Source organism: Mesoplodon bidens, assembly GCF_964165515.1.
Source record: "Mesoplodon bidens genome assembly, chromosome: X".
Classification (NCBI taxonomy): domain Eukaryota; kingdom Metazoa; phylum Chordata; class Mammalia; order Artiodactyla; family Ziphiidae; genus Mesoplodon; species Mesoplodon bidens.
Window position 1 is genome coordinate 21,720,589 of NC_138163.1, and position 19,610 is coordinate 21,740,198.

General features: G+C 34.2%; 1 protein-coding gene across 1 annotated transcript; it reads left to right on the forward strand.

Annotated features, from left to right (window-relative positions):
- Positions 1–505: 505 nt before the first annotated feature.
- LOC308608730 (sodium- and chloride-dependent neutral and basic amino acid transporter B(0+)-like) lies at positions 506–19,349 on the forward strand (the record flags this gene model as incomplete). The annotated part of the gene is made up of 12 exons (XM_081222012.1): positions 506–844; positions 2,651–2,812; positions 3,615–3,753; positions 5,128–5,260; positions 6,853–6,993; positions 11,805–12,033; positions 13,855–13,980; positions 15,190–15,308; positions 15,857–15,956; positions 16,215–16,324; positions 18,334–18,501; positions 19,203–19,349. The coding sequence occupies exons 1-12, from the start codon at positions 625–627 to the stop codon at positions 19,347–19,349; spliced, it is 1,794 nt and encodes a 597-aa protein (XP_081078138.1). The 5' UTR covers positions 506–624.
- Between the last annotated feature and the right edge of the window lie 261 nt (positions 19,350–19,610).

Genomic DNA, 19,610 nt, shown 5'->3' on the forward strand with positions numbered 1-19,610 from the left:
CTTGGAAAATATACTATGTGCCTGCCCATTTTGCCAAGTGTTTTCACATAGGCTCTATGATTTAACCCTTACCACAAACTGATGAGTTGGCATTGTTCTTCCCATTTATGAGGAACCCAAGGTTAAGAGGTTAGGTAAACTGCCCCAGGTCACATAACTGGTATATGATGGAGCCAGGATATAAAGCTAGGGCTATCTAGCTCCAAAGCCTGTGATCATTCAACTTCTCTGGATTGCTTTTTATGGGCTATTGTTTTTTTTCTTATTTTTTTTGTGGCACGCGGGCCTCTCACTGTTGTGGCCTCTCCCGTTGTGGAGCACAGGCTCCGGACGCGCAGGCTCAGTGGCCACGGCTCATGGGCCCAGCTGCTCCGTGGCATGTGGGATCTTCCCGGACCGGGGCATGAACCCGTGTCCCCTGCATCGGCAGGCGGACTCTCAATCACTGCGCCACCAGGGAAGCCCGGGCTATTGTTTTTAATAATCACAGCAACCTCACTAGGTAATACTAGCATCCCCATTTCATGGATGAGGAATCCAAGATTTAGAGAATCAACTATTTTCTCACAGACAGTAGTAAATTTGGAGCTTAAACCCAGTACTCTCTGACTCCACTATATCAGAATGCTTTCAAAATGTTGTGCTAGTTGTCAAAGTGCCATCAAGATTTGGACATATAATAGTGCTTTTGTTCTTTTTGTGTGTTTTCTAGGTGCCTTCTTGATACCTTATGTGATTATGCTAGCACTGGCTGGTTTACCTTTGTTCTTCCTAGAGTGCTCACTGGGACAATTTGCTAGCTTAGGTCCAGTTTCAGTTTGGAGGATTCTACCATTGTTTCAAGGTTGGTATTAAAATGTTTTCCTTATTGTGCTTATTGGTCTATTCCTGCGTATAGCTGTCCTCATATTAAAGGCAAAAGGGCATACGTTGCTTTTCTGACTATTTGACACTGTCGAATTTAGAAATCAAATGTTAATTTATATTTCTCTTTAGCTTGGGCTGCAGATATGGTAGGGGTTAAGAAGGATATGAGAGAGTTGTAAAGGTGTCATTATTTTCCTGTTTTCACCTTTTGAATGCTCTTGGCACACAGTCTTGTGCATTAACTTTATGGCTCTGGCTTTTTTTCTACTTCACATGCGGTCTTTGTCTTCTTGCTTTTGCATATCCTTTAGAACGCCTCATTCAGAAGAGTTGAAGGGCAGGTCACTAGTTTTTCTTGGATGCTCCTCATGGAATAGGACACTAGGAGAGGTTTTTTTTAAATGCTTTCATTGTTATTAAACATCCAATAGCCTTTCTGTTTGAAGATTAGATATCATTTTGGTATGTGCTAGCTGCTGAAAACTACTTGTAAAGGTTTCAGTGTAACATCAAAAATGTATTTATAGCGAGGTGTATAGAATATAGTGCTGGAATATTAAGGAAGCTACCTCAAAAACTACTCATTTTTTTTCTTTGTTGATATGTCTCTTTGATCTTTTTTTTTAACATCTTTATTGGAGTATAATTGCTTTACAATGGTGTGTTAGTTTCTGCTTTGTAACAAAGTGAATCAGTTATACATATACATATGTTCCCATATCTCTTCCCTCTTGCGTCTCCCTCCCTCCCACCCTCCCTATCCCACCCCTCTAGGTGGTCACGATGCACCGAGCTGATCTCCCTGTGCTATGCGGCTGCTTCCCACTAGCTAGCTATTTTACGTTTGGTAGTGTATATATGTCCATGCCACTCTCTTGCTTTGTCACAAATGCTAGTCTTAACATAGGAGCTACATTCAGTATGCTTGCTGTATTTTGAAACTACTGAGTTAAAGGAATTTCAGAAGTTTAAATTTCGATTGTTACTGAATTATTGAATTTTCTTTACATGCACTTGTAGAAATGCTGTGCACTCTCCTTTTAGGACATTCATTCAGAGGATTTATCTTCTACTTGTCAAAATGTTGGTTTATATATGTCCATGCCACTCTCTCACTTGGTCCCAGTTTATGTAAAATAGCTAGCTAGTGGGAAGCAGCCACATAGCACAGGGAGATCAGCTCCGTGCTTTGTGACCACCTAGAGGGGTGGGATAGGGAGGGTGGGAGGGAGGGAGATGCAAGAGGGAGGAAACATGGGGATATATGTATATGTATAGCTGATTCACTTTGTTATAAAGCAGAAACTACTACACTACTGTAAAGCAATTATAATAAAGATGTTTTTAAAAATGCTGGTTTATAGATGAAGAGGGAAGTATTGGTCAGCCAGTCGATAGGATATGAGCTTTGAATAATTTTTTTTTAGTAATATCCACTCTGACCAGAATTTACAGACTTAATAAGAAAGAATAATGAACATGTTTTTCCCTTATGTGAATTTGATGGCTTAATACAGGTCTTTGATCTTAGAACCTTTTTCTGATCAACTAAAAAACTGTCTCAGAAAGTCAATCATCAGAATAATTTTGAGAAGAAAGCTTCTCAGACAGTAGTACTGCCTCCCCACATAAAAAAAAGAGAGAGAGAGAGAGAGAGAGAGAAAAAAATGGTTTGAAACAGTTTTCTCATTTTAAAATAGATTTTGTGGAAATTGAGATGCAGCTTTAATAATTAGGAAAACAAATTTCACTTGTTTTTTATTTTAATTGTTCTCTTTTCCAGGTGTGGGGATTACAATGGTCCTGATATCCATTTTTGTGACAATCTATTATAATGTCATAATTGCCCATAGTCTTTACTACATGTTTGCTTCTTTTCAACGTGAACTACCATGGAAAACTTGTTTTTATTGGGCAGATAAAACCTGTAGCAGATCTCCTGTAGGTAAAATTCATTTATTTATTTAAAAAATATTATTAACTCTGCATCATTCTTTTATATTTTCTAAGAAGATTAAAGGGTTAAATCATTTTCTAACCAATTTAGGTTCAATTTTAAGTGAGCCATAGGTTATTGATAAAAGCAGAATAAAGCATGTATAACCTGAAAATTGATTAATGCAATATGTTAATTTCTGAGGGCACCCAGTAAGGCTAAACCACTACTTGGAGTACTTCTTGCAGGCCTAAGTTGTGGGCATCAAGAAAAGGAAGAAAATGGGAAAGTGGTAAGAGAGAAAAGCACTATTTATGATAGTAGTAGTGTTTCAGTTGATGGTTGAGTGTTGCTAATCTTTGGGACAATGTAGCATCCATATTGTAGACTATTACCACTGGGATTGCCTGTGTATATTGGAGGATAAAGTGATAAAGATTTAACACTTCTTAGGAATTTAAAGGTGTCATTTATCTATATAGGTTAAATAAGTCCACATATGAAAAGCTCCTTAGAGCACTAAGTCCCAACTGAAATGATTGTTACTCTATAGCTGTTATTACTCTAAATAGAACCACAATTTAAAAAGGCAGATATTTTCATACTCACCCCCAGCTTAGTAGTAGAGAGGATTTCAGATGCTGAATGTGCATGGCTTATTCCATTTGTAAGATTTCTACTCCACCTTCACCAAGTAACAATTTAGACAGTACTTTAAATATTTCATCATTAAAACTTTTTTTTTTCCAGGTAAGTACTCTTCTAAAACTAAGTATGTGTCTGTGTATGTATTCTTTTTTCTAATTTTTAGTGACACATTGTCATGTGAGTATAAAGCTAGGTGAAATCTTCCAAGTGAATAAAAGCTGGGTAGACGCCAACAATTTTACCTGCATCAATGGAAGTGAAGTTTATCAGCCAGGGCGGCTTCCCAGTGAACAATATTGGAAGTGAGTACAGTAAATTATCTACATCTTAAACGGATGTTATTAAAAATGTTTATAACCATAAAATATTGATCCGCTCTTTTCTTAACCCATATAAGTAGAAAAAAAAGGTGGGGGGGAGTCAAGTCAGAGCAAATTATACTTCGTTTGACTCAAATGTTTACCTAGCCTGTGTGAGTAGTAGTAGCCTGAAAAATTAGCTCATAGTTAATAGATTGTCATTTATAAATTAGTTATTAAATGGGCACAATGTTCTCAGTGATGATTTATACAGTGTTTATTAGCTATAAGCTAGGGCATTGCTGTGAAGGAAAAATATGCAACTTTTAGACTCTAATGAGCAAGTTCTAATGATAAACAGGTGGGTGATGAGTAATACTGGGGGCAAAATTGCTATTTAAGGCTGAGATTCTTCGTTATCCATTTTGCTTATAATTGTCATTATATGGTAAAAATAGATGTTTGGGGTTATATGTGCTTTTATTAATTTTAACTGAGCTCTCTTTTATCTCCTTACTGTATACCTACCCTTTACCCTTACATAACTTCTTTGACTATTGCTGTAATGAGCTCTTCCTCAGCTCCATGTTGTTGCTCTTTGTGACCCTTTTAAAATTTGGACCTTGAAATGTTCCAAATATCAAGCTAAGAATTAAAATCCTAGATCCATATATGTCCCTAGTGGAAATCATGGAATTATACCTTTGAAAAAGGTATAAATAATGGGACCATTTAGGTTTGATAACTACAAGTATGATGAATAAGAAAATATTTAATACAATTTAAATGTTTTCTCCATCATCTGAACTTGAGAAAAAACTACCGTAACAAGTAAAATGAAATAATCTGATGTAAGGTTAAATTCTTTCCATACAGGGGCTTTGAAATATTAGGGTAAAATCATAGCTAAAGGAATGAGTGGGTCTTTTATTCTGGGGTTTGGAACTTTGGATTGGCTGCAGTTGACCAGAAAGTTCAGAGCCTAATTTTTCACTGAACTATGTTTGCCCCTCCATACAACTGTATCAATAAAAGACTCACACAATGTTGATGTATTAATAAAGTACTCATGAAGCTTCTCCCTGGATGAAAGATATTTAAAAATTCAATGTATTAAGACAAGTGATTGTGGGGCTTCCCTGGTGGCGCAGTGGTTGAGAGTCCGCCTGCCGATGCAGGGGACAAGGGTTTGAGCCCCGGTCCGGGAAGATCCCACATGCCGCGGAGCGGCTTGGCCCATGAGCCATGGCCGCTGAGCCTGCGCGTCCGGAGCCTGTGCTCTGCAACAGTGAGAGGCCCGCGTACCGCAAAAAAAAAAAAAAAAAAAAAAAAAAGACAAGTGATTGTGTGTTCATCAAAGGGCTTATGTGTTTTCAGTAAAGTGGCGCTCCAACGATCAAGTGGATTGGATGAGACTGGAGTCATTGTGTGGTATTTAGCACTTTGTCTTCTTCTGGCCTGGCTCATAGTTGGAGCAGCACTATTTAGAGGAATCAAGTCTTCTGGGAAGGTAATTTAGAAAACACATGAGACAGTGATGTAGCTGTTTTCCAATTTCATTGTAGTTCAATGCCAGGTAGTACCAAATGCATGTTTTTTCTATGATGGGAACATTCAAATGTGTGAAAAGCTTTCTAAGTAGGCAGCCTCGCTCTAAGAAAATACATAAGAACCCTGCTATTATTAAAAATAAAACAAAACAAGCAAAAATTAGTACTAGATGTGTGCAATTTCTCTAAACTTGGGCCCTTCTAGCTGATACAGCATTCTGAGGCTTGGGAGTATTTCTGTCCTACTATAATAAAGAAGCATCTTGAATGGAATTATATATTGCAATGTTTGGTTTGGAAAGGTTAGATCCTTGTTATATATGTTATATAGGGTGACAGTGTCAGGATTCCCCTTGTTAGAGAGAGAAGGAAAAAAACTATACCATTGTTCTCTTAAAGCTTGCCAAAATTGACTCAGAACCTTGTCTCAGCAGAGTCCTCTTCTGAAAAACATTTCCCACTTCATTGTTTTATTTTTTAAACTTTCAGAGAACATTGTGGCAATTTCAGAGAACAGTATGAAATTTTCTCTGTGAGCAGTTGGACAGTACTCAGAAAAGTAAATGTGTATGTGTTTGTAACTACTAGACTGAAATTTCCTTAAAGACAGACGACAGGAATAACTGTGGATACTATCTTTGTGTTCTGGTACAATATCTAGCACAGTCAATTAATGTTACATTGTAATGAGACATGCTGTTAGATCAGAAAAACACAGTGAACATCACAAAGTCAGTGGAAACTTTCCAAAATAATGTTGCAATTGCACATTTTTGAAACCTTTGGCTCCTTTTTGATGTTAATATTGAAATAATCCATTAAAAGCCATTTACCCACGCCATTAATTTTTATTGGTCTCTGGATGACTTGTTTAAATCATCTCCTTGGGCATATTTTCAAACATAGGACATCTATGGACCAAAGAAATCATCCACATTAATGAAAAGCCAGCCTCAAAGGCAGTCTGCTCATCTGGAACCATGTATTATCTAGAACACAAGCAGTTCACACGTATATATGTGTGCTATCAAACTCTCTTAATGGTAGCTTTAAGGATAATAATAGCAAGTGTTGATTAAGTATTCACTTAATCAACTTTCGTGGGATTTGGACACATACTAGGAGATTTTCCTTCTCCTTGGGGATTGAGTATCATAGCAGGGTTTAAAATCATTTCCCTTCCCACATCAATGCAGTAATTTACCAAGAAGTGCTATTCAGTCCCCTCAGACATTTATTAGGATACATTTAGGAAGGCACTCGATCTAGATTCCAAGTCACCATTGCTAATGTATTGAGTATTTACAACACAAACCTGGTAAATATTGCTTCATACATCAGAGTGTTTTGAAAGTGGATCATTTGAGAGTGGTGAGAACAGAAAGAGAAAGTTATGCCCACATTGGTATTAGTATTATCGGACATTAATAACCTAATGAAATCTTTGATACTTTATTTTACTAATTTCAACTGGCTAATAACTTTATTTGTATATAATTATACACCATGATTTAAAAAAATAACATTAACTTTTGGTTGTTCTTCTTGGTAGGTGGTATATTTTACAGCTATTTTCCCCTATGTTGCCTTGCTCATCCTGCTGATCCGAGGGGCAACTCTGGATGGTGCATCAAAAGGCATTTCATACTATATTGGAGCACAGTCAAATTTTACAAAACTTAGGGAAGCTGAGGTAAGACAATTTGGATTTCAAATTATCTGAGGAGGTAAAACTTAAAAGCCAATATTGAAAATCTTTGATTGCCATTGAGTGTCATAATATAGTAGCTTGCAAAAGAATATGTACTTAAGTTTATTAGTGTTTCTGTCCCCTAGGATGTCTGATTTAACTATTGAACATGGCACTACTGCTCTCTTATTGGAAGTGAGACTATCATTTTTAGCAATAGGATTTTCAAAGTCATTTTATTCAAACTGATTCTATTTGACCAAAAGGATTTGGGGCTTATTAATCTGAAAAAGAATATTTCATGCATGAATACCCACAAATTGATGACTAGGGCTATGTGACTTATCAGAGAAACTCGTAGTAGATTTAAAGATTATAGCTGATGGTTTAATGGTCTAATATAAATTTTAATTGTCTTCAAAAGTTAGTATCAAAAGTTAATATTATGAAGTTAAAACATAAATTTGAAATGGATGAAGCATTCCATAAACAAAACTGTTACTTGTACCAGACACATAAATATGTGCCATGAATATGAATTGGTAACCCCTTATAATATTAGTCCATCTCCAGACAATGGCTGTGTGTATTATAGGTACATAAAATCTTTTACAATTTTGACTGCAGACAGCATTGTCAGTAAGTGTACTCTATATACTATGCTTCTATTGATACAGGCTAATAACACTTTCACTTTTTTAGTAGTCATGTCACATTCTTGGAACACATTAAGCTTCTGGTCAGGTAAAACCCCACGATATTACATTAAAATCAAGAAACACTACAATATCTACCATATTAGTAGTGTTAGCCAAAATGGATATTAGGCTATGGAAATGGAAATGCTATGGTATTCTTTGTGGAACTCATGCTAATTTCCAGCAATTGTGACTTTCTAAATACTCACAATCTGGATATTTAATTATTTGTTGTAGAACATTTCTGGTAAGCAAGTCAAATTTATCAGTTTTTAGTCATGGAAATCCATCCTTTACCTTTTTGAAAATTGAGAGGTCAGTCTCTGGCCTTCAGTTACCTTCTGCGTGTCCAAATAATTTTCACTCAATAATTAACCAAAAAACCCTAAATTATTTTAGAACCATGAACTTTTATTGTTTATGTGCTGGAGATTAACATAGTTTGATGTGTCCGTAGGCCACTGTTGATTTCTTCATTTATCTTGGGCCTCATATCTTTTAATCTTGTCTGTTAGTCTCTTTCCATCTAGACCATTTTTGGTAATGCATGAGAAGCAAATAAAATGGAAGTTGGGACTCACCATCTTCCCTCTGTTAGGTTATTAAACAAGATAAAATATGTTAATGTTCTTTGAAATGGTAAACTGTTATATAAATATGAGGACACTAGTATTTTAATTCTTGCTGTTATATAATACTATATTATTGTAGATGCAACATTTTCCCTAAGAAGTGGACCCTCCATTTTCTTTAAACCTCATAACTTGGAGCACAGTTGAAAAACCCCTTTGATATTCCTTTAAGTGGCTCTTACAAGCCTCAGATCACCTGGGCTTTATAGCTCCATGAAACTATCCAGAAAATTTTATATGACTATTTCATACTGGTCTGTGTTTCGGTGTCTCTATTGTCTTTAAAACATCAGAGCTAAGCCTAAAGCTCCTTATGAAACATACAGTTTAATCATCCTACCTCCTCTCCCCAACACAAACACTACCCTCATGCCTTCTTTGGGTTCGCTGGCAATGAGAATTTTTTCTTAGATGTTTTTTATTCCTCTCCAATCCATATTCTAAACATGCAACCATAAGTATATATTTTTTTCCTTTTCTTTAAGTATTTGAACTCTACTGATATCTCTAGGAGAGTAGAGAACCATAGAAATTTATAGCTAGAGGGGCCTCCAGTGACTATTTTACTAACTCCGTCATTTTACAGTGATGAAGTTGAGACCCAGGAAGAGTCACATTTAATTAAATCTACATAGCCTGCTTTTGCATCTTGAATTAAGGTTTCCTAATCACTCAACTAATAATCTTGTATATAGCTATGAGATGGGTAGATACAGAGATTATAACTATGTTTGGAACTATATTTCACTTTTATTTGCAGCCTAGGTACATCATGGTATGCAGTAGCACTCTTACACAACGCAAACCTGCCACACGACCTCCAGCCTCCTTACCCCCACTCACATATGCATACATAATGTATCAAGTCAAAGCAGCTGAGAGACCAACATAAGCCTGTTGTTCATTTCTTAATATGTACAACCGCCTAAGAAATAAGAGAGCATTTTTTTCTCACATGATTTTGTTATACATAAGTGAACTAACCGTGATCTAGCTGTCTATCTATCCCTCTATTTATCCATCCATTTTACTTCCTACTGGCTTCCTGCCAGTATATATATTATATATATATATTTCACTTCTATATAAAAAAATCCTGTGAGAAATAAAATGTAATAATAATCTAACATCAAGCTGTATTCTGAAGGCCTAGTAAGTATTTATTTCACTCCTAACAACTTTATTTCAATTGAAATTGGAAATAGATTACATATCTTTCAAGGAGAAAATTATTGTTTTTAACTTCCACAAAAGAAACCGAGTATCAGTTCATGTTTCTTTTCCATAAAAACAATAATAGCTATCACTGAGTATCCTACTAATTGCTTTACATATGTTATCTCATTTAATTCTCACATCCTTCCTAGGGCATATAATTATTACTACTATTATTATCATCATCATCATCTCCACTTTATAGATGATGAAACAGGCTTGAAGATGTTGAATAAATCAAATTCAATGAAAGTGAGACGTACTGGATTTAGGCTTCATTCTTTTTGACTCCAGAGCAAGAACTGTTAGTCAGCATGTTATACGGCCTGCCTTCCACTGACCAGTCCTGTTTTCAGATGGACTAAAAACACACTTTTGCCTACATATATGCCAGCCCTATTATGTGAAGTGTTCACAATTAGATTTTTCTTTGGGGTAATGTTATATCTACAGAATTTTACTATTAAAATGGATTTACCTAGGTTAGTTTCTAAGATTTATTATTGTCCTTTAGCAGAGACATAGGAGGGGTAAATTGTGAAAGGGGGAATGATAAAGGGGTCGAATTAGATGGAGAGATGAGGCCAGCCACGTGGGGCTCTAATCAAAACATGGAATGAGGGTACTGGATGACTGAGGGGATGCCTAAATGTATCATCATTCTTCAAAAACTGCCTAGTACCACCCTTGTTAAGAATGAATGTTTTTATTGTCCCCAAGTTGATATGTGGAGTAAATAGAATTGCAACCAAATTCCCAGCACAGTTTCCATGGAACTTGAAAATTTATTCTAAAATTTATGCAAAGGAGAAAAGGCAAAAAAGCAAGGTGTTTCTGAGGAAGTGAGGAAGACTTGTCCTACCAGATATGAAACAATATTATAATGCTATAGGTATAAAAACAATGTGGTGTTAGCCTAGGTAGAGACATACAGACCTGTGGCACAGAATAGTAATCTCGGAAACAGATTCATGAACATATGGAACTTGATATGTGGCAGAGGTGGGGATGCAGGTCAGTGGGAAAGGGATGGACTATCCAATTGATATAAAATTGATATCCAAATGATATAATTGAAAATATCAATTATCTTTGGACATAATTGATAATATCAATTATCTTCAGATAATTGATATTCCATTTAGAAAACAGTGTGTTGGGATTTCTAATTTAATCTGCATAATATCAATTTCAGGTGAACTGAAAACTTAAGGATATAAGCAAAACTTTAAGTCTTTTAGAAGAAAATATAGGATAGTAGCTTTATGACCTTGGGCTAAGGATTCTTTTTTTAAGTCAGAGAAATCAAGAACAATACATAAAAGCAAAGATGAATACCTTCAGCTACATTAAAACAAAATCTTTGGTTCGTCAAAGGACACAATGTTAAGAGGTGAAAAATATAAGCCACAAATTGGGAGAAAAAAACTAACATATATAACAGCTAAAGGATTAGAATCCGAACTACATAAAGAATTCCTAGAGCTCAAATAAGGCGAATAACCCAAACAAAAAATTGGCAAAAAGTATGAACAGGAATTTCACAGGAAAAGACTATGGAATATATATACACACATAAAAACATGCTAAACCTTATAAAGTACTTAGGGTTATCAAAACTCATTTCACAGCCACTAGTTTGGACAGTATTAAAAATTCTGACCAGTGTTGGCAAGGATGTAGGGGAATGGGAACTCTCATACCAGCTGGTGGCAGTGCAAAGTGATGCAACTACTTTGGAGCACAATTTGGCAATATTTAGTGGGGCAATACAGCAGTGGAAAAAAATGTTCAGAACTACATACATTTAATTGAATCATATGAATTTGCCTATATTCTTTCATTTTTGACTTACAAAATTGAAATTTCATGTGGTTCAAATTGATAATGGATAAATCTCATACACTACTGAATGGAAAAAGCAGGTTGTATAAGTTTATATGCTTTAAGAAAACTTTTCTATAAACTCAGAAACATGTAAAGCTAAATGCCATATTGCTTAGGTTAGTAAAAATATAAAGAAAATTGAAGAAATGATAAACACAGAAGTCAGGATAGCAGTTACCACTGAGGTTGGAAGAGTGATATGATCAGGAAGGGGCACAGGGAGGCTTTAATAGACTAGTAACATTTTATTTCTTAAGCTGAGTAGTGGGTACTTGGGTATTTATTTTTTTCTTGTATGAATATTTATTCATTTGTATATACGAAATATTTTATACAAATGAAAAATTAAGAGTGTGTTTTTAAATATTATTTTCTCTTGTAGGTTTGGAAGGATGCTGCCACACAGATATTTTATTCCTTGTCAGTGGCTTGGAGTGGTTTAGTTGCTCTGTCATCTTACAATAAGTTCAATAACAACTGCTTCTCAGATGCCATTGTAATTTGTTTGACAAATTGCCTCACTAGTGTGTTCGCTGGATTTGCTATTTTTTCTATATTGGGACACATGGCTCATATATCTGGAAAGGAAGTCTCTCAAGTTGTAAAATCAGGTATGTAATGCTATATATTATTAACTTTGATTAACTCAATATAGCTCATTTAAGAAACACTGATATATTTTACAGCAATTAAAGCACTCAAGATTTAGGGTATTGTGTTTTCTTTCTCATTTCATCTTATATAACTTGATTGTTTTAATGATTTAATAATTCTTAGATGATCTCAGAAACAACAGTACATTACAGAACACTTGTTTAAGAATATCTTTTCCAAATTTTGTTTAGTCCTTAATAGGAACTACTTACTGCACAATTGCAAGTATCAGGCATCATGCTATGCACTTTACATGCATTATCTTCATTTGTGTGTATGTATATCTATATACACATACATATATATATATACATGTGTGTTAATATGTATATATGAATATATGAGAGACTATATATAAAAATTAATCCACGTAAAATTACACTATTAGGTCTGAATTTTTAAAACGCACAAATGTCATACAGATAGAAACACAACTGACTGAGTATACAGCTGTGTCCAACTTGAAAGGAATCTGATTAGTGAACTTCCTAACTTTAAAGACATTAACTAGGGATGCTTAATTATCTGGCTAAAGATTCTCAGGAACAGAGTTCTAGGGTTGTTTTAAGTAGGACTTTCTTATTAAATTTCTATTTATGGTTAGTATCATTTGATGGAGAGATTGATGAATGAGAATAGAATGTTAGGACTAGAAAGGACTTTGGAGATCATCTAGTATCCAGCTCCTCATTTACAGAGGAGTGGATTGATGCACAGAAATGTTATGTCTTGCAGAAGATCGAATCATTGGGAAGTGACAGAGCCTAGGCTAGAAGCTAATTCTCCTGACTCCTAGATCAGTCCTCTGGGAGGTTGGAGAAACTTAAAATACTTAAAACTGAGTATCATATAACATGACTGAAATTTTTTAATAAAGCATCTCTAAAGGTAACATACATCAAATAGAATGAATTGGGCGATTGGGATTCACATGTATACACTGATGTATATAAAATTGATGACTAATAAGAACCTGCTGTATAAAAAAAAAGGGCCTTCTTGATAAAATGTTTAAAATAAGTCAAAAATAAAAACAAACAAACAAAACAAATAGAAAATGAGATTCAATTTATAGTTTCATTACATACAATTTTGCGGGTATCCATATAATAATTAAAACGGCACTAAAATTACACCCATTACCTTGTAATAACCTATAATGGAGTATAATCTGCAAAAAATACTGAATCACTATGCTGTATATCTGAAACTAACATAAGATTGTAAATCAACTATACTTCAATAAAAAAAATAAAATGGCACTACACGGCTGTGAAATGTACAGTGAAAAAAATAATTAAATGGCACTACCTATAGTGATTTTGGGTAAACATTTGGAAAGAGAGTTAAAGACTAAAAAGTTAATTCCATGAACATATCTTTCTTGATAGTGTAATATTTTTAGAATTTCTAGGCTAAGGTGAGCTAATTTAGGTTTCTGGCGTTTAAGACAATTGTTCTTCATTAATTAAAAAATAAATAAAATCAGCTGAACAAAATCATTGATATAGTTAAGATTTCCTATGTGAGAAATGTACCATTTACAAAATTTATCTCACTAGCTTAATTCACGTCATATGTTCACATTATCACATCGTAGAACAACCCAGTCAAACGCTTTTAAAAGTGAAAGTGAAACAGTTGCTAAAGAATGTATATTATGGATTGGGTTGCCAAATTAAAATGAGATTTTTCTAGTATCTTATTTTGAAAATGTTCAAATATGTGAGTTTTCTTGGCAACTAATTTTAAATGAAAATGCCATTCATTTTTCTTAGGTTTTGATTTGGCATTCATTGCTTATCCAGAAGCTCTAGCTCAACTCCCAGGTGGGCCATTTTGGTCCATATTATTTTTCTTCATGCTTTTGACTTTGGGTCTCGACTCACAGTTTGCTTCCGTTGGTAAGTAATACTCCCAATGTTAACATATCCCTCTTATATTTTACTCATGTTTCCTCTACTTAAAAACATCCTTTTCTTACCCTTGTTGCCTCCCTCTAGCTTTTACTCTCAGAATCATCTTTCTGAAAGTTCCTTTTAACTTAAGTTTTAAATATGGAAAAATCCAAAGTACTCATTGTATCAGACACCCAAAAGGAGCAGAGATTAATATTTTATATTTGCTTCAGATATTTTTTAGAAAACTAAACTGTTATAGATAAATTTGAAGTCCCCTGTGTCTCTCTGTCTAATACAATTCACATTTCTTCCTTCTTAGAAGCAACTGTCACCATGGATTATGTATGTTATTCAGACCATGTTTGTATACATTTTATATGTATCCATAAATAACATATAAATTTTTAAAATTTCACATAAATGTGAAGTTTCATAGCATACATATCATTCTGACAGTTGTTTTTTGTATGTATTATGAATCCATGTTGACACATAGACATATAGTGCTAATTAATTCACAATCTGTTGCCATAATGATGGGCATTTGGATTATTTCCAATTTTTAAAAATTACACACACTGCTGCAATGACTATTCTTGCACATGGTTCTGTGTACACATAGGGATTTCCCCTAGGGTACACACCTAAAGATTCTGAATTTCATCATATTGTGCTCTTACATAAACCATTTTAATAGTTTACAGGATAAGGTCCAGCTTCCTCTAGTTGACTTTCAAAGCCCTTCAAAAATCTCAAATATGTTTCTTAATCCTTATACTCATATATCCTTCTACTTTTAGCCAGTACCCTGTTTCACGAACACATTTATTTCTTAAACCTAGAAGGCCTTTCTGTCTCCATGTTATTTATTCAAATATAAATAACTACTAGTTCTACTAGAATTCTTCCTTCCCTATAACCCTCTTTCAAACTACTTCAGCCCTTGGGAACCTGTTACCTTATAATTGCTACCAATGAAAAACCTTATAAAACAGACTAAAAACAACAAATAGAGCTCCATTTGATTTTTATCAGAACTGATGAGTGGTCACTGGCAAGAGAAAGGACCCCACCCCGTGGATTTTTAAAAGTAAGAAGTAGGGCCCAGCGTATATTCTCAACACATACTTGTAAATTTGATTAATAGAAGTTGATTTCTGTGATTAAAATTATTGGCAAATGAGTTGACATGTCATTTTTTCCCTTCTGAAGAAACGATTACAACAACAATTCAAGATTTAATTCCCAAAGTGATGAAGAAAATGAGGGTTCCCATAACTTTGGGTTGCTGCTTCATTTTGTTTCTCCTTGGCCTCGTCTGTGTGACTCAGGTATACTACAGTATTTTTTCATAGACAAAATATTAGTTGGAATGTACTCTATAATCTAAATGAGGAAGCCAAGGTTTAAGAGGATGTTTAGTGACAAGTCCAAGTCTGACTTGCATCAAGATTTTCTGAGTTTTAGCCCAGGTTTTTTCCCCAGTATAACACAATTTCAATAGTAAGTATATTTTGCAGAGGGGGAAAAAGCCCAATAATGGACAATTTCCCCAATTACAATAAAGTTATATACTATAAACATAGGCTGTATTTCTTGGCAGCTACTACAGAGCACACACTGCATATCATTTTGATAATCAACTATTCTAAATGCTTATTTTTTAACAGTGACTCAGTATAGAATAAAAGGTACATCCTGTTTGAGATATTTAAAGCCACGTTTGTGTTTACATTTGAAAACATTCCTTTTCGCATTTTGGCAGAGGTGAAACCAAGGAGCATATGTTAAAATCAAATTAGAAGATTCAATTTGAGTACCTCATCAATCATAGAAATAATTAAAACTATACTTAAAAGTAACTGATATTTTTTGGTAGGCTGGAATTTACTGGGTTCATCTGATTGACCACTTCTGTGCTGGATGGGGCATTTTGATTGCAGCTATACTGGAACTAATAGGGATCATCTGGATTTATGGTAAATAGTGACTATAGAATTATCTACACATTTTACTAAAATGACTTAGTTTGATTCCTTCCCATTATGTTTACTGTAATAGCTAAGTATAATATACTGGACAAAAATTTATTATGAATAAAATGTAGTTAAAGGTATATATATGCTTCATTGCTGTAGTATTGGAAAACGTTTAGACATAGAAAGATGACTTGGGGCCACAATGATTAATGAATGAAAGTATAAATAAGGGCTGAATGAACTCTTTGTTGTTTTTAGGAGGCAACAGATTCATTGAAGATATAGAAATGATGATTGGAGCAAAAAGATGGATATTCTGGCTATGGTGGAGAGCTTGCTGGTTTTTCATTACGCCTATCCTTTTGACGGTAAGTATTAACATGCCATGAATTTGGTATCAATAATATATATATTTAAACACTTCTAAGGTAAACTTGAATTATTCACACTGAATAGAGTAAGGCAAATTAAGGTCATAAAGTGATGATTTTCAACTTTTACTTCATGACTGGTGCCTCCAAGTTGGCTAAATTACAATGCCTTTCTTTGTAGTTTTAGTTTTGAGGCCATAGGCTTAAACAGTTACCATTTGAGAAAATAACCAGGCTCCTATAGACTTAAAGGTCCTAGATACTTAAAAATTATCAATAGGATAAATTTTTAAAAGCCAGTCATTTGCTCATTCCCTAAAAAATATGCTGAGCCGTCTACAATGTTCTTAACCTCTCTGCTTAAGACCCAGTCTCTGCCTTCAAGGAATTCAATCTAAATATACTAATTGCTAAGAAACAACACTCAGTTGTTAATGCATATTTTTTTTATGTGTAGTGTTTAGTATCTGAAATTACTAAAAGAAACTCACGTGTGTCAATAGAGGCAATAGTTTATGTTAAAAATTGGTGCTATTTAGGAGCTGGGGGAAAGCAAAAGATGTCTTCTTGGAGAAACATGACATATAGACATGATATCCTTAAATAAAAGCTCAGGACAGTAAAAGGCTGAATGCCAAAATAAACACTTAATGGGACAGAGAATTTCTATGGACTAGAGATAATGGTGGGGGTGGGGCAGTGGCAAAGCCTTATAGAGGATGCTTTGGTTCTCACTGCCCCCATGCTTCAAAGGTTTTCCTAGAAAAGGCCATTACATAATTTGATCTAGAATTTGTTTTAGAGGGTGTTTTTAACATTATAAGGTCAGGTTCAAGTAGTGAGCGGTTGGGAACTGGGTGTGCTGAAATAAAATATTTGTATGCTCCATATTCTTGCTAAATGATTTTCACAGTGCTACTAAATATTGTTTTCCTTACTTCACAAGTCTCCACAAGTCTCCATAATAACATAAGTGCTTTACCAACTTAGAAGATCTAGCTAGACTTTTTAGCCAGCTAATTTTCACTGATTACTAGGTTTGACAACTGGATTTACTTTAAAATGCAAAAGTATTAGATATTAAATGATATACATTATCATCTATTTTGTATAAAGTCATATATATTAGATTCCACTATCCCTCAGCCATTCTCTTGTAGTTATGTAAAATTATGGTAATTGTGAAATAAACTTAAATTACTCTAATGAAATGAAAGAAATTAATCTATTTAATTCTAAAATTAAACTTGAATATCTATAAAATTCAAGACAGGTAAATTTAGAGGAACTACTAGATGATTTTTTAGTTTTTGCTCATTTTGTTTTGTTTGCTTTATAGATTTCTAAATAATTAGTTTTAATGCTGCAACATTCTAGTAGGTTTTTTTTAAACACTTTTTAAAAAACTTGGCCTTAGTTTTCATCTTGAAGAGTCACTGTTTTGCCCAAACATATATTGAGCTTGTTTTTTTCTCAATAAGAAAGTGAAGGGTTCTTTGGTAATTATGTACCAATGTGTGAAGGCGTGTGTGTTTTGGGTGTGGAGTAAGGGGTGCTCTGTGTAGTAGAAAATAATAGAAACAACTGCTAAGCAAGGTGCAGAGCATGTTCACTAAAGTGTACTTTACATTCTCATTGAATTGATTGATATGCTGGCTAGCTTATAGAACAGAATAAAACCATGCTATTATAAGTGAAATACATGTTGTATTTCAGTATTTGATTGAAATACATGTTGTACAAGTATTTGTATCTTTTATAAGTATATGGCAGTGCTAATTTTGGAAGAATCTATTCAGAGCCAAATACAAGCTATTTAGATTGGTTCATTTAGTATTTTATCTTCTGGCTAGTTACCTGATTATCTTAGTTGGCTTGAATGTATTTTCATTTTAATTGCTTTTGATAAGGAATGGAATCAAATTGCTAATACTTAGTGCAAATGAAATCATTAGTGCAATAAAGCTTAATCTTTACCATTTTCTTTTCATATTTTACTTTCACAGGCAATCTTGATCTGGTCATTGGTACAATTTCATAGACCTAATTATGCCCAAATTCCATACCCTGACTGGGGAGCTGCTCTAGGCTGGCGTATGATTATTTTCTGCATTATTTGGATTCCAATTATGGCTATTATAAAAATAATTCAAGCTGAAGGAACCATCCTTCAAGTAAGCATGTTAATATTATTTATACTTTAAAAGTTATGGTATCTATACCCGTACTGAGTTCTACTGAGATGACACAAAGCAAATGACCTTTTTCCTTTATATCTATAATTTTCACCCTTAAAACTTCATCTGGTTATAATACATACTGTAATAGCATGTTAAAACTGGAAAAACTCTGGTAAATTTCTTGAACCCAGTCTAGACCCTGAGTTATCCCTCTTCCATGGAGGTCTAGGGGAGTTGATTATGACATCTCGATAGGACAATGACAGGGTAGGCTCAGCAGGCAGATTGGGTTCAAGATCTAGGTGAGTGCTTTGTGGATCTAGATCAGTGGCTTGACCCTCTCTTTGGTTCTTGAAACTTCCCAGGCATACACTGGTTTAGATCCTCACTTAACCCTCACCCTAAGGCCAGGAGAGAAATGTCTGAGAATTCAGTGAAAGTATATGAAGTGATATTGTTGCTTGAATGGGTTCACAAAACACTTTCTTTTGAAATCATTTACATACTCAATTATCTTGGCTTTGTAGTTCATACAATTCTATTAACAATTGGTTACATTTGAGTGTCATTTTTTTGGTAGACAGTATATTAAGAATTTAGATGATCATTTTTTACTTTTCTATGGTTCTTATTTCATTTTGGCTAGCAAGGAGACTTAACACTCTAAAATTTCATTTTTTTTCTTTGCTTTTCAGCGCATTGTAAGCTGCTGCAGACCAGCTCCTAACTGGGGGCCATACCTGGAAAGACATCGTGGGGAAAGGTATAAAAATATGGTAGATCCTAAAAAAGAGACTGACCATGAAATACCCACCATTAGTGGCAGTAGAAAACCAGAATGAGATCTAGTTTTTAAAAATATGTGGTTGTGTAACATGATTATTTTAGAATAGAGGAAATTTTTATTTATTTGAATGTTGAGTAGAAACACGTATATACTAGGTTCATAATAGTATGATGAGCTTTTTTTCCCTATTTAAGCAGGAATGTAATATAAAAATGTGAATCTACTAATGTTTAGCAATGTGATTATTATATTTCTTTTAAGATTATCTTAACACACACATAGCTGCCTCTATTTCACAATAAAATATTAAAAATAA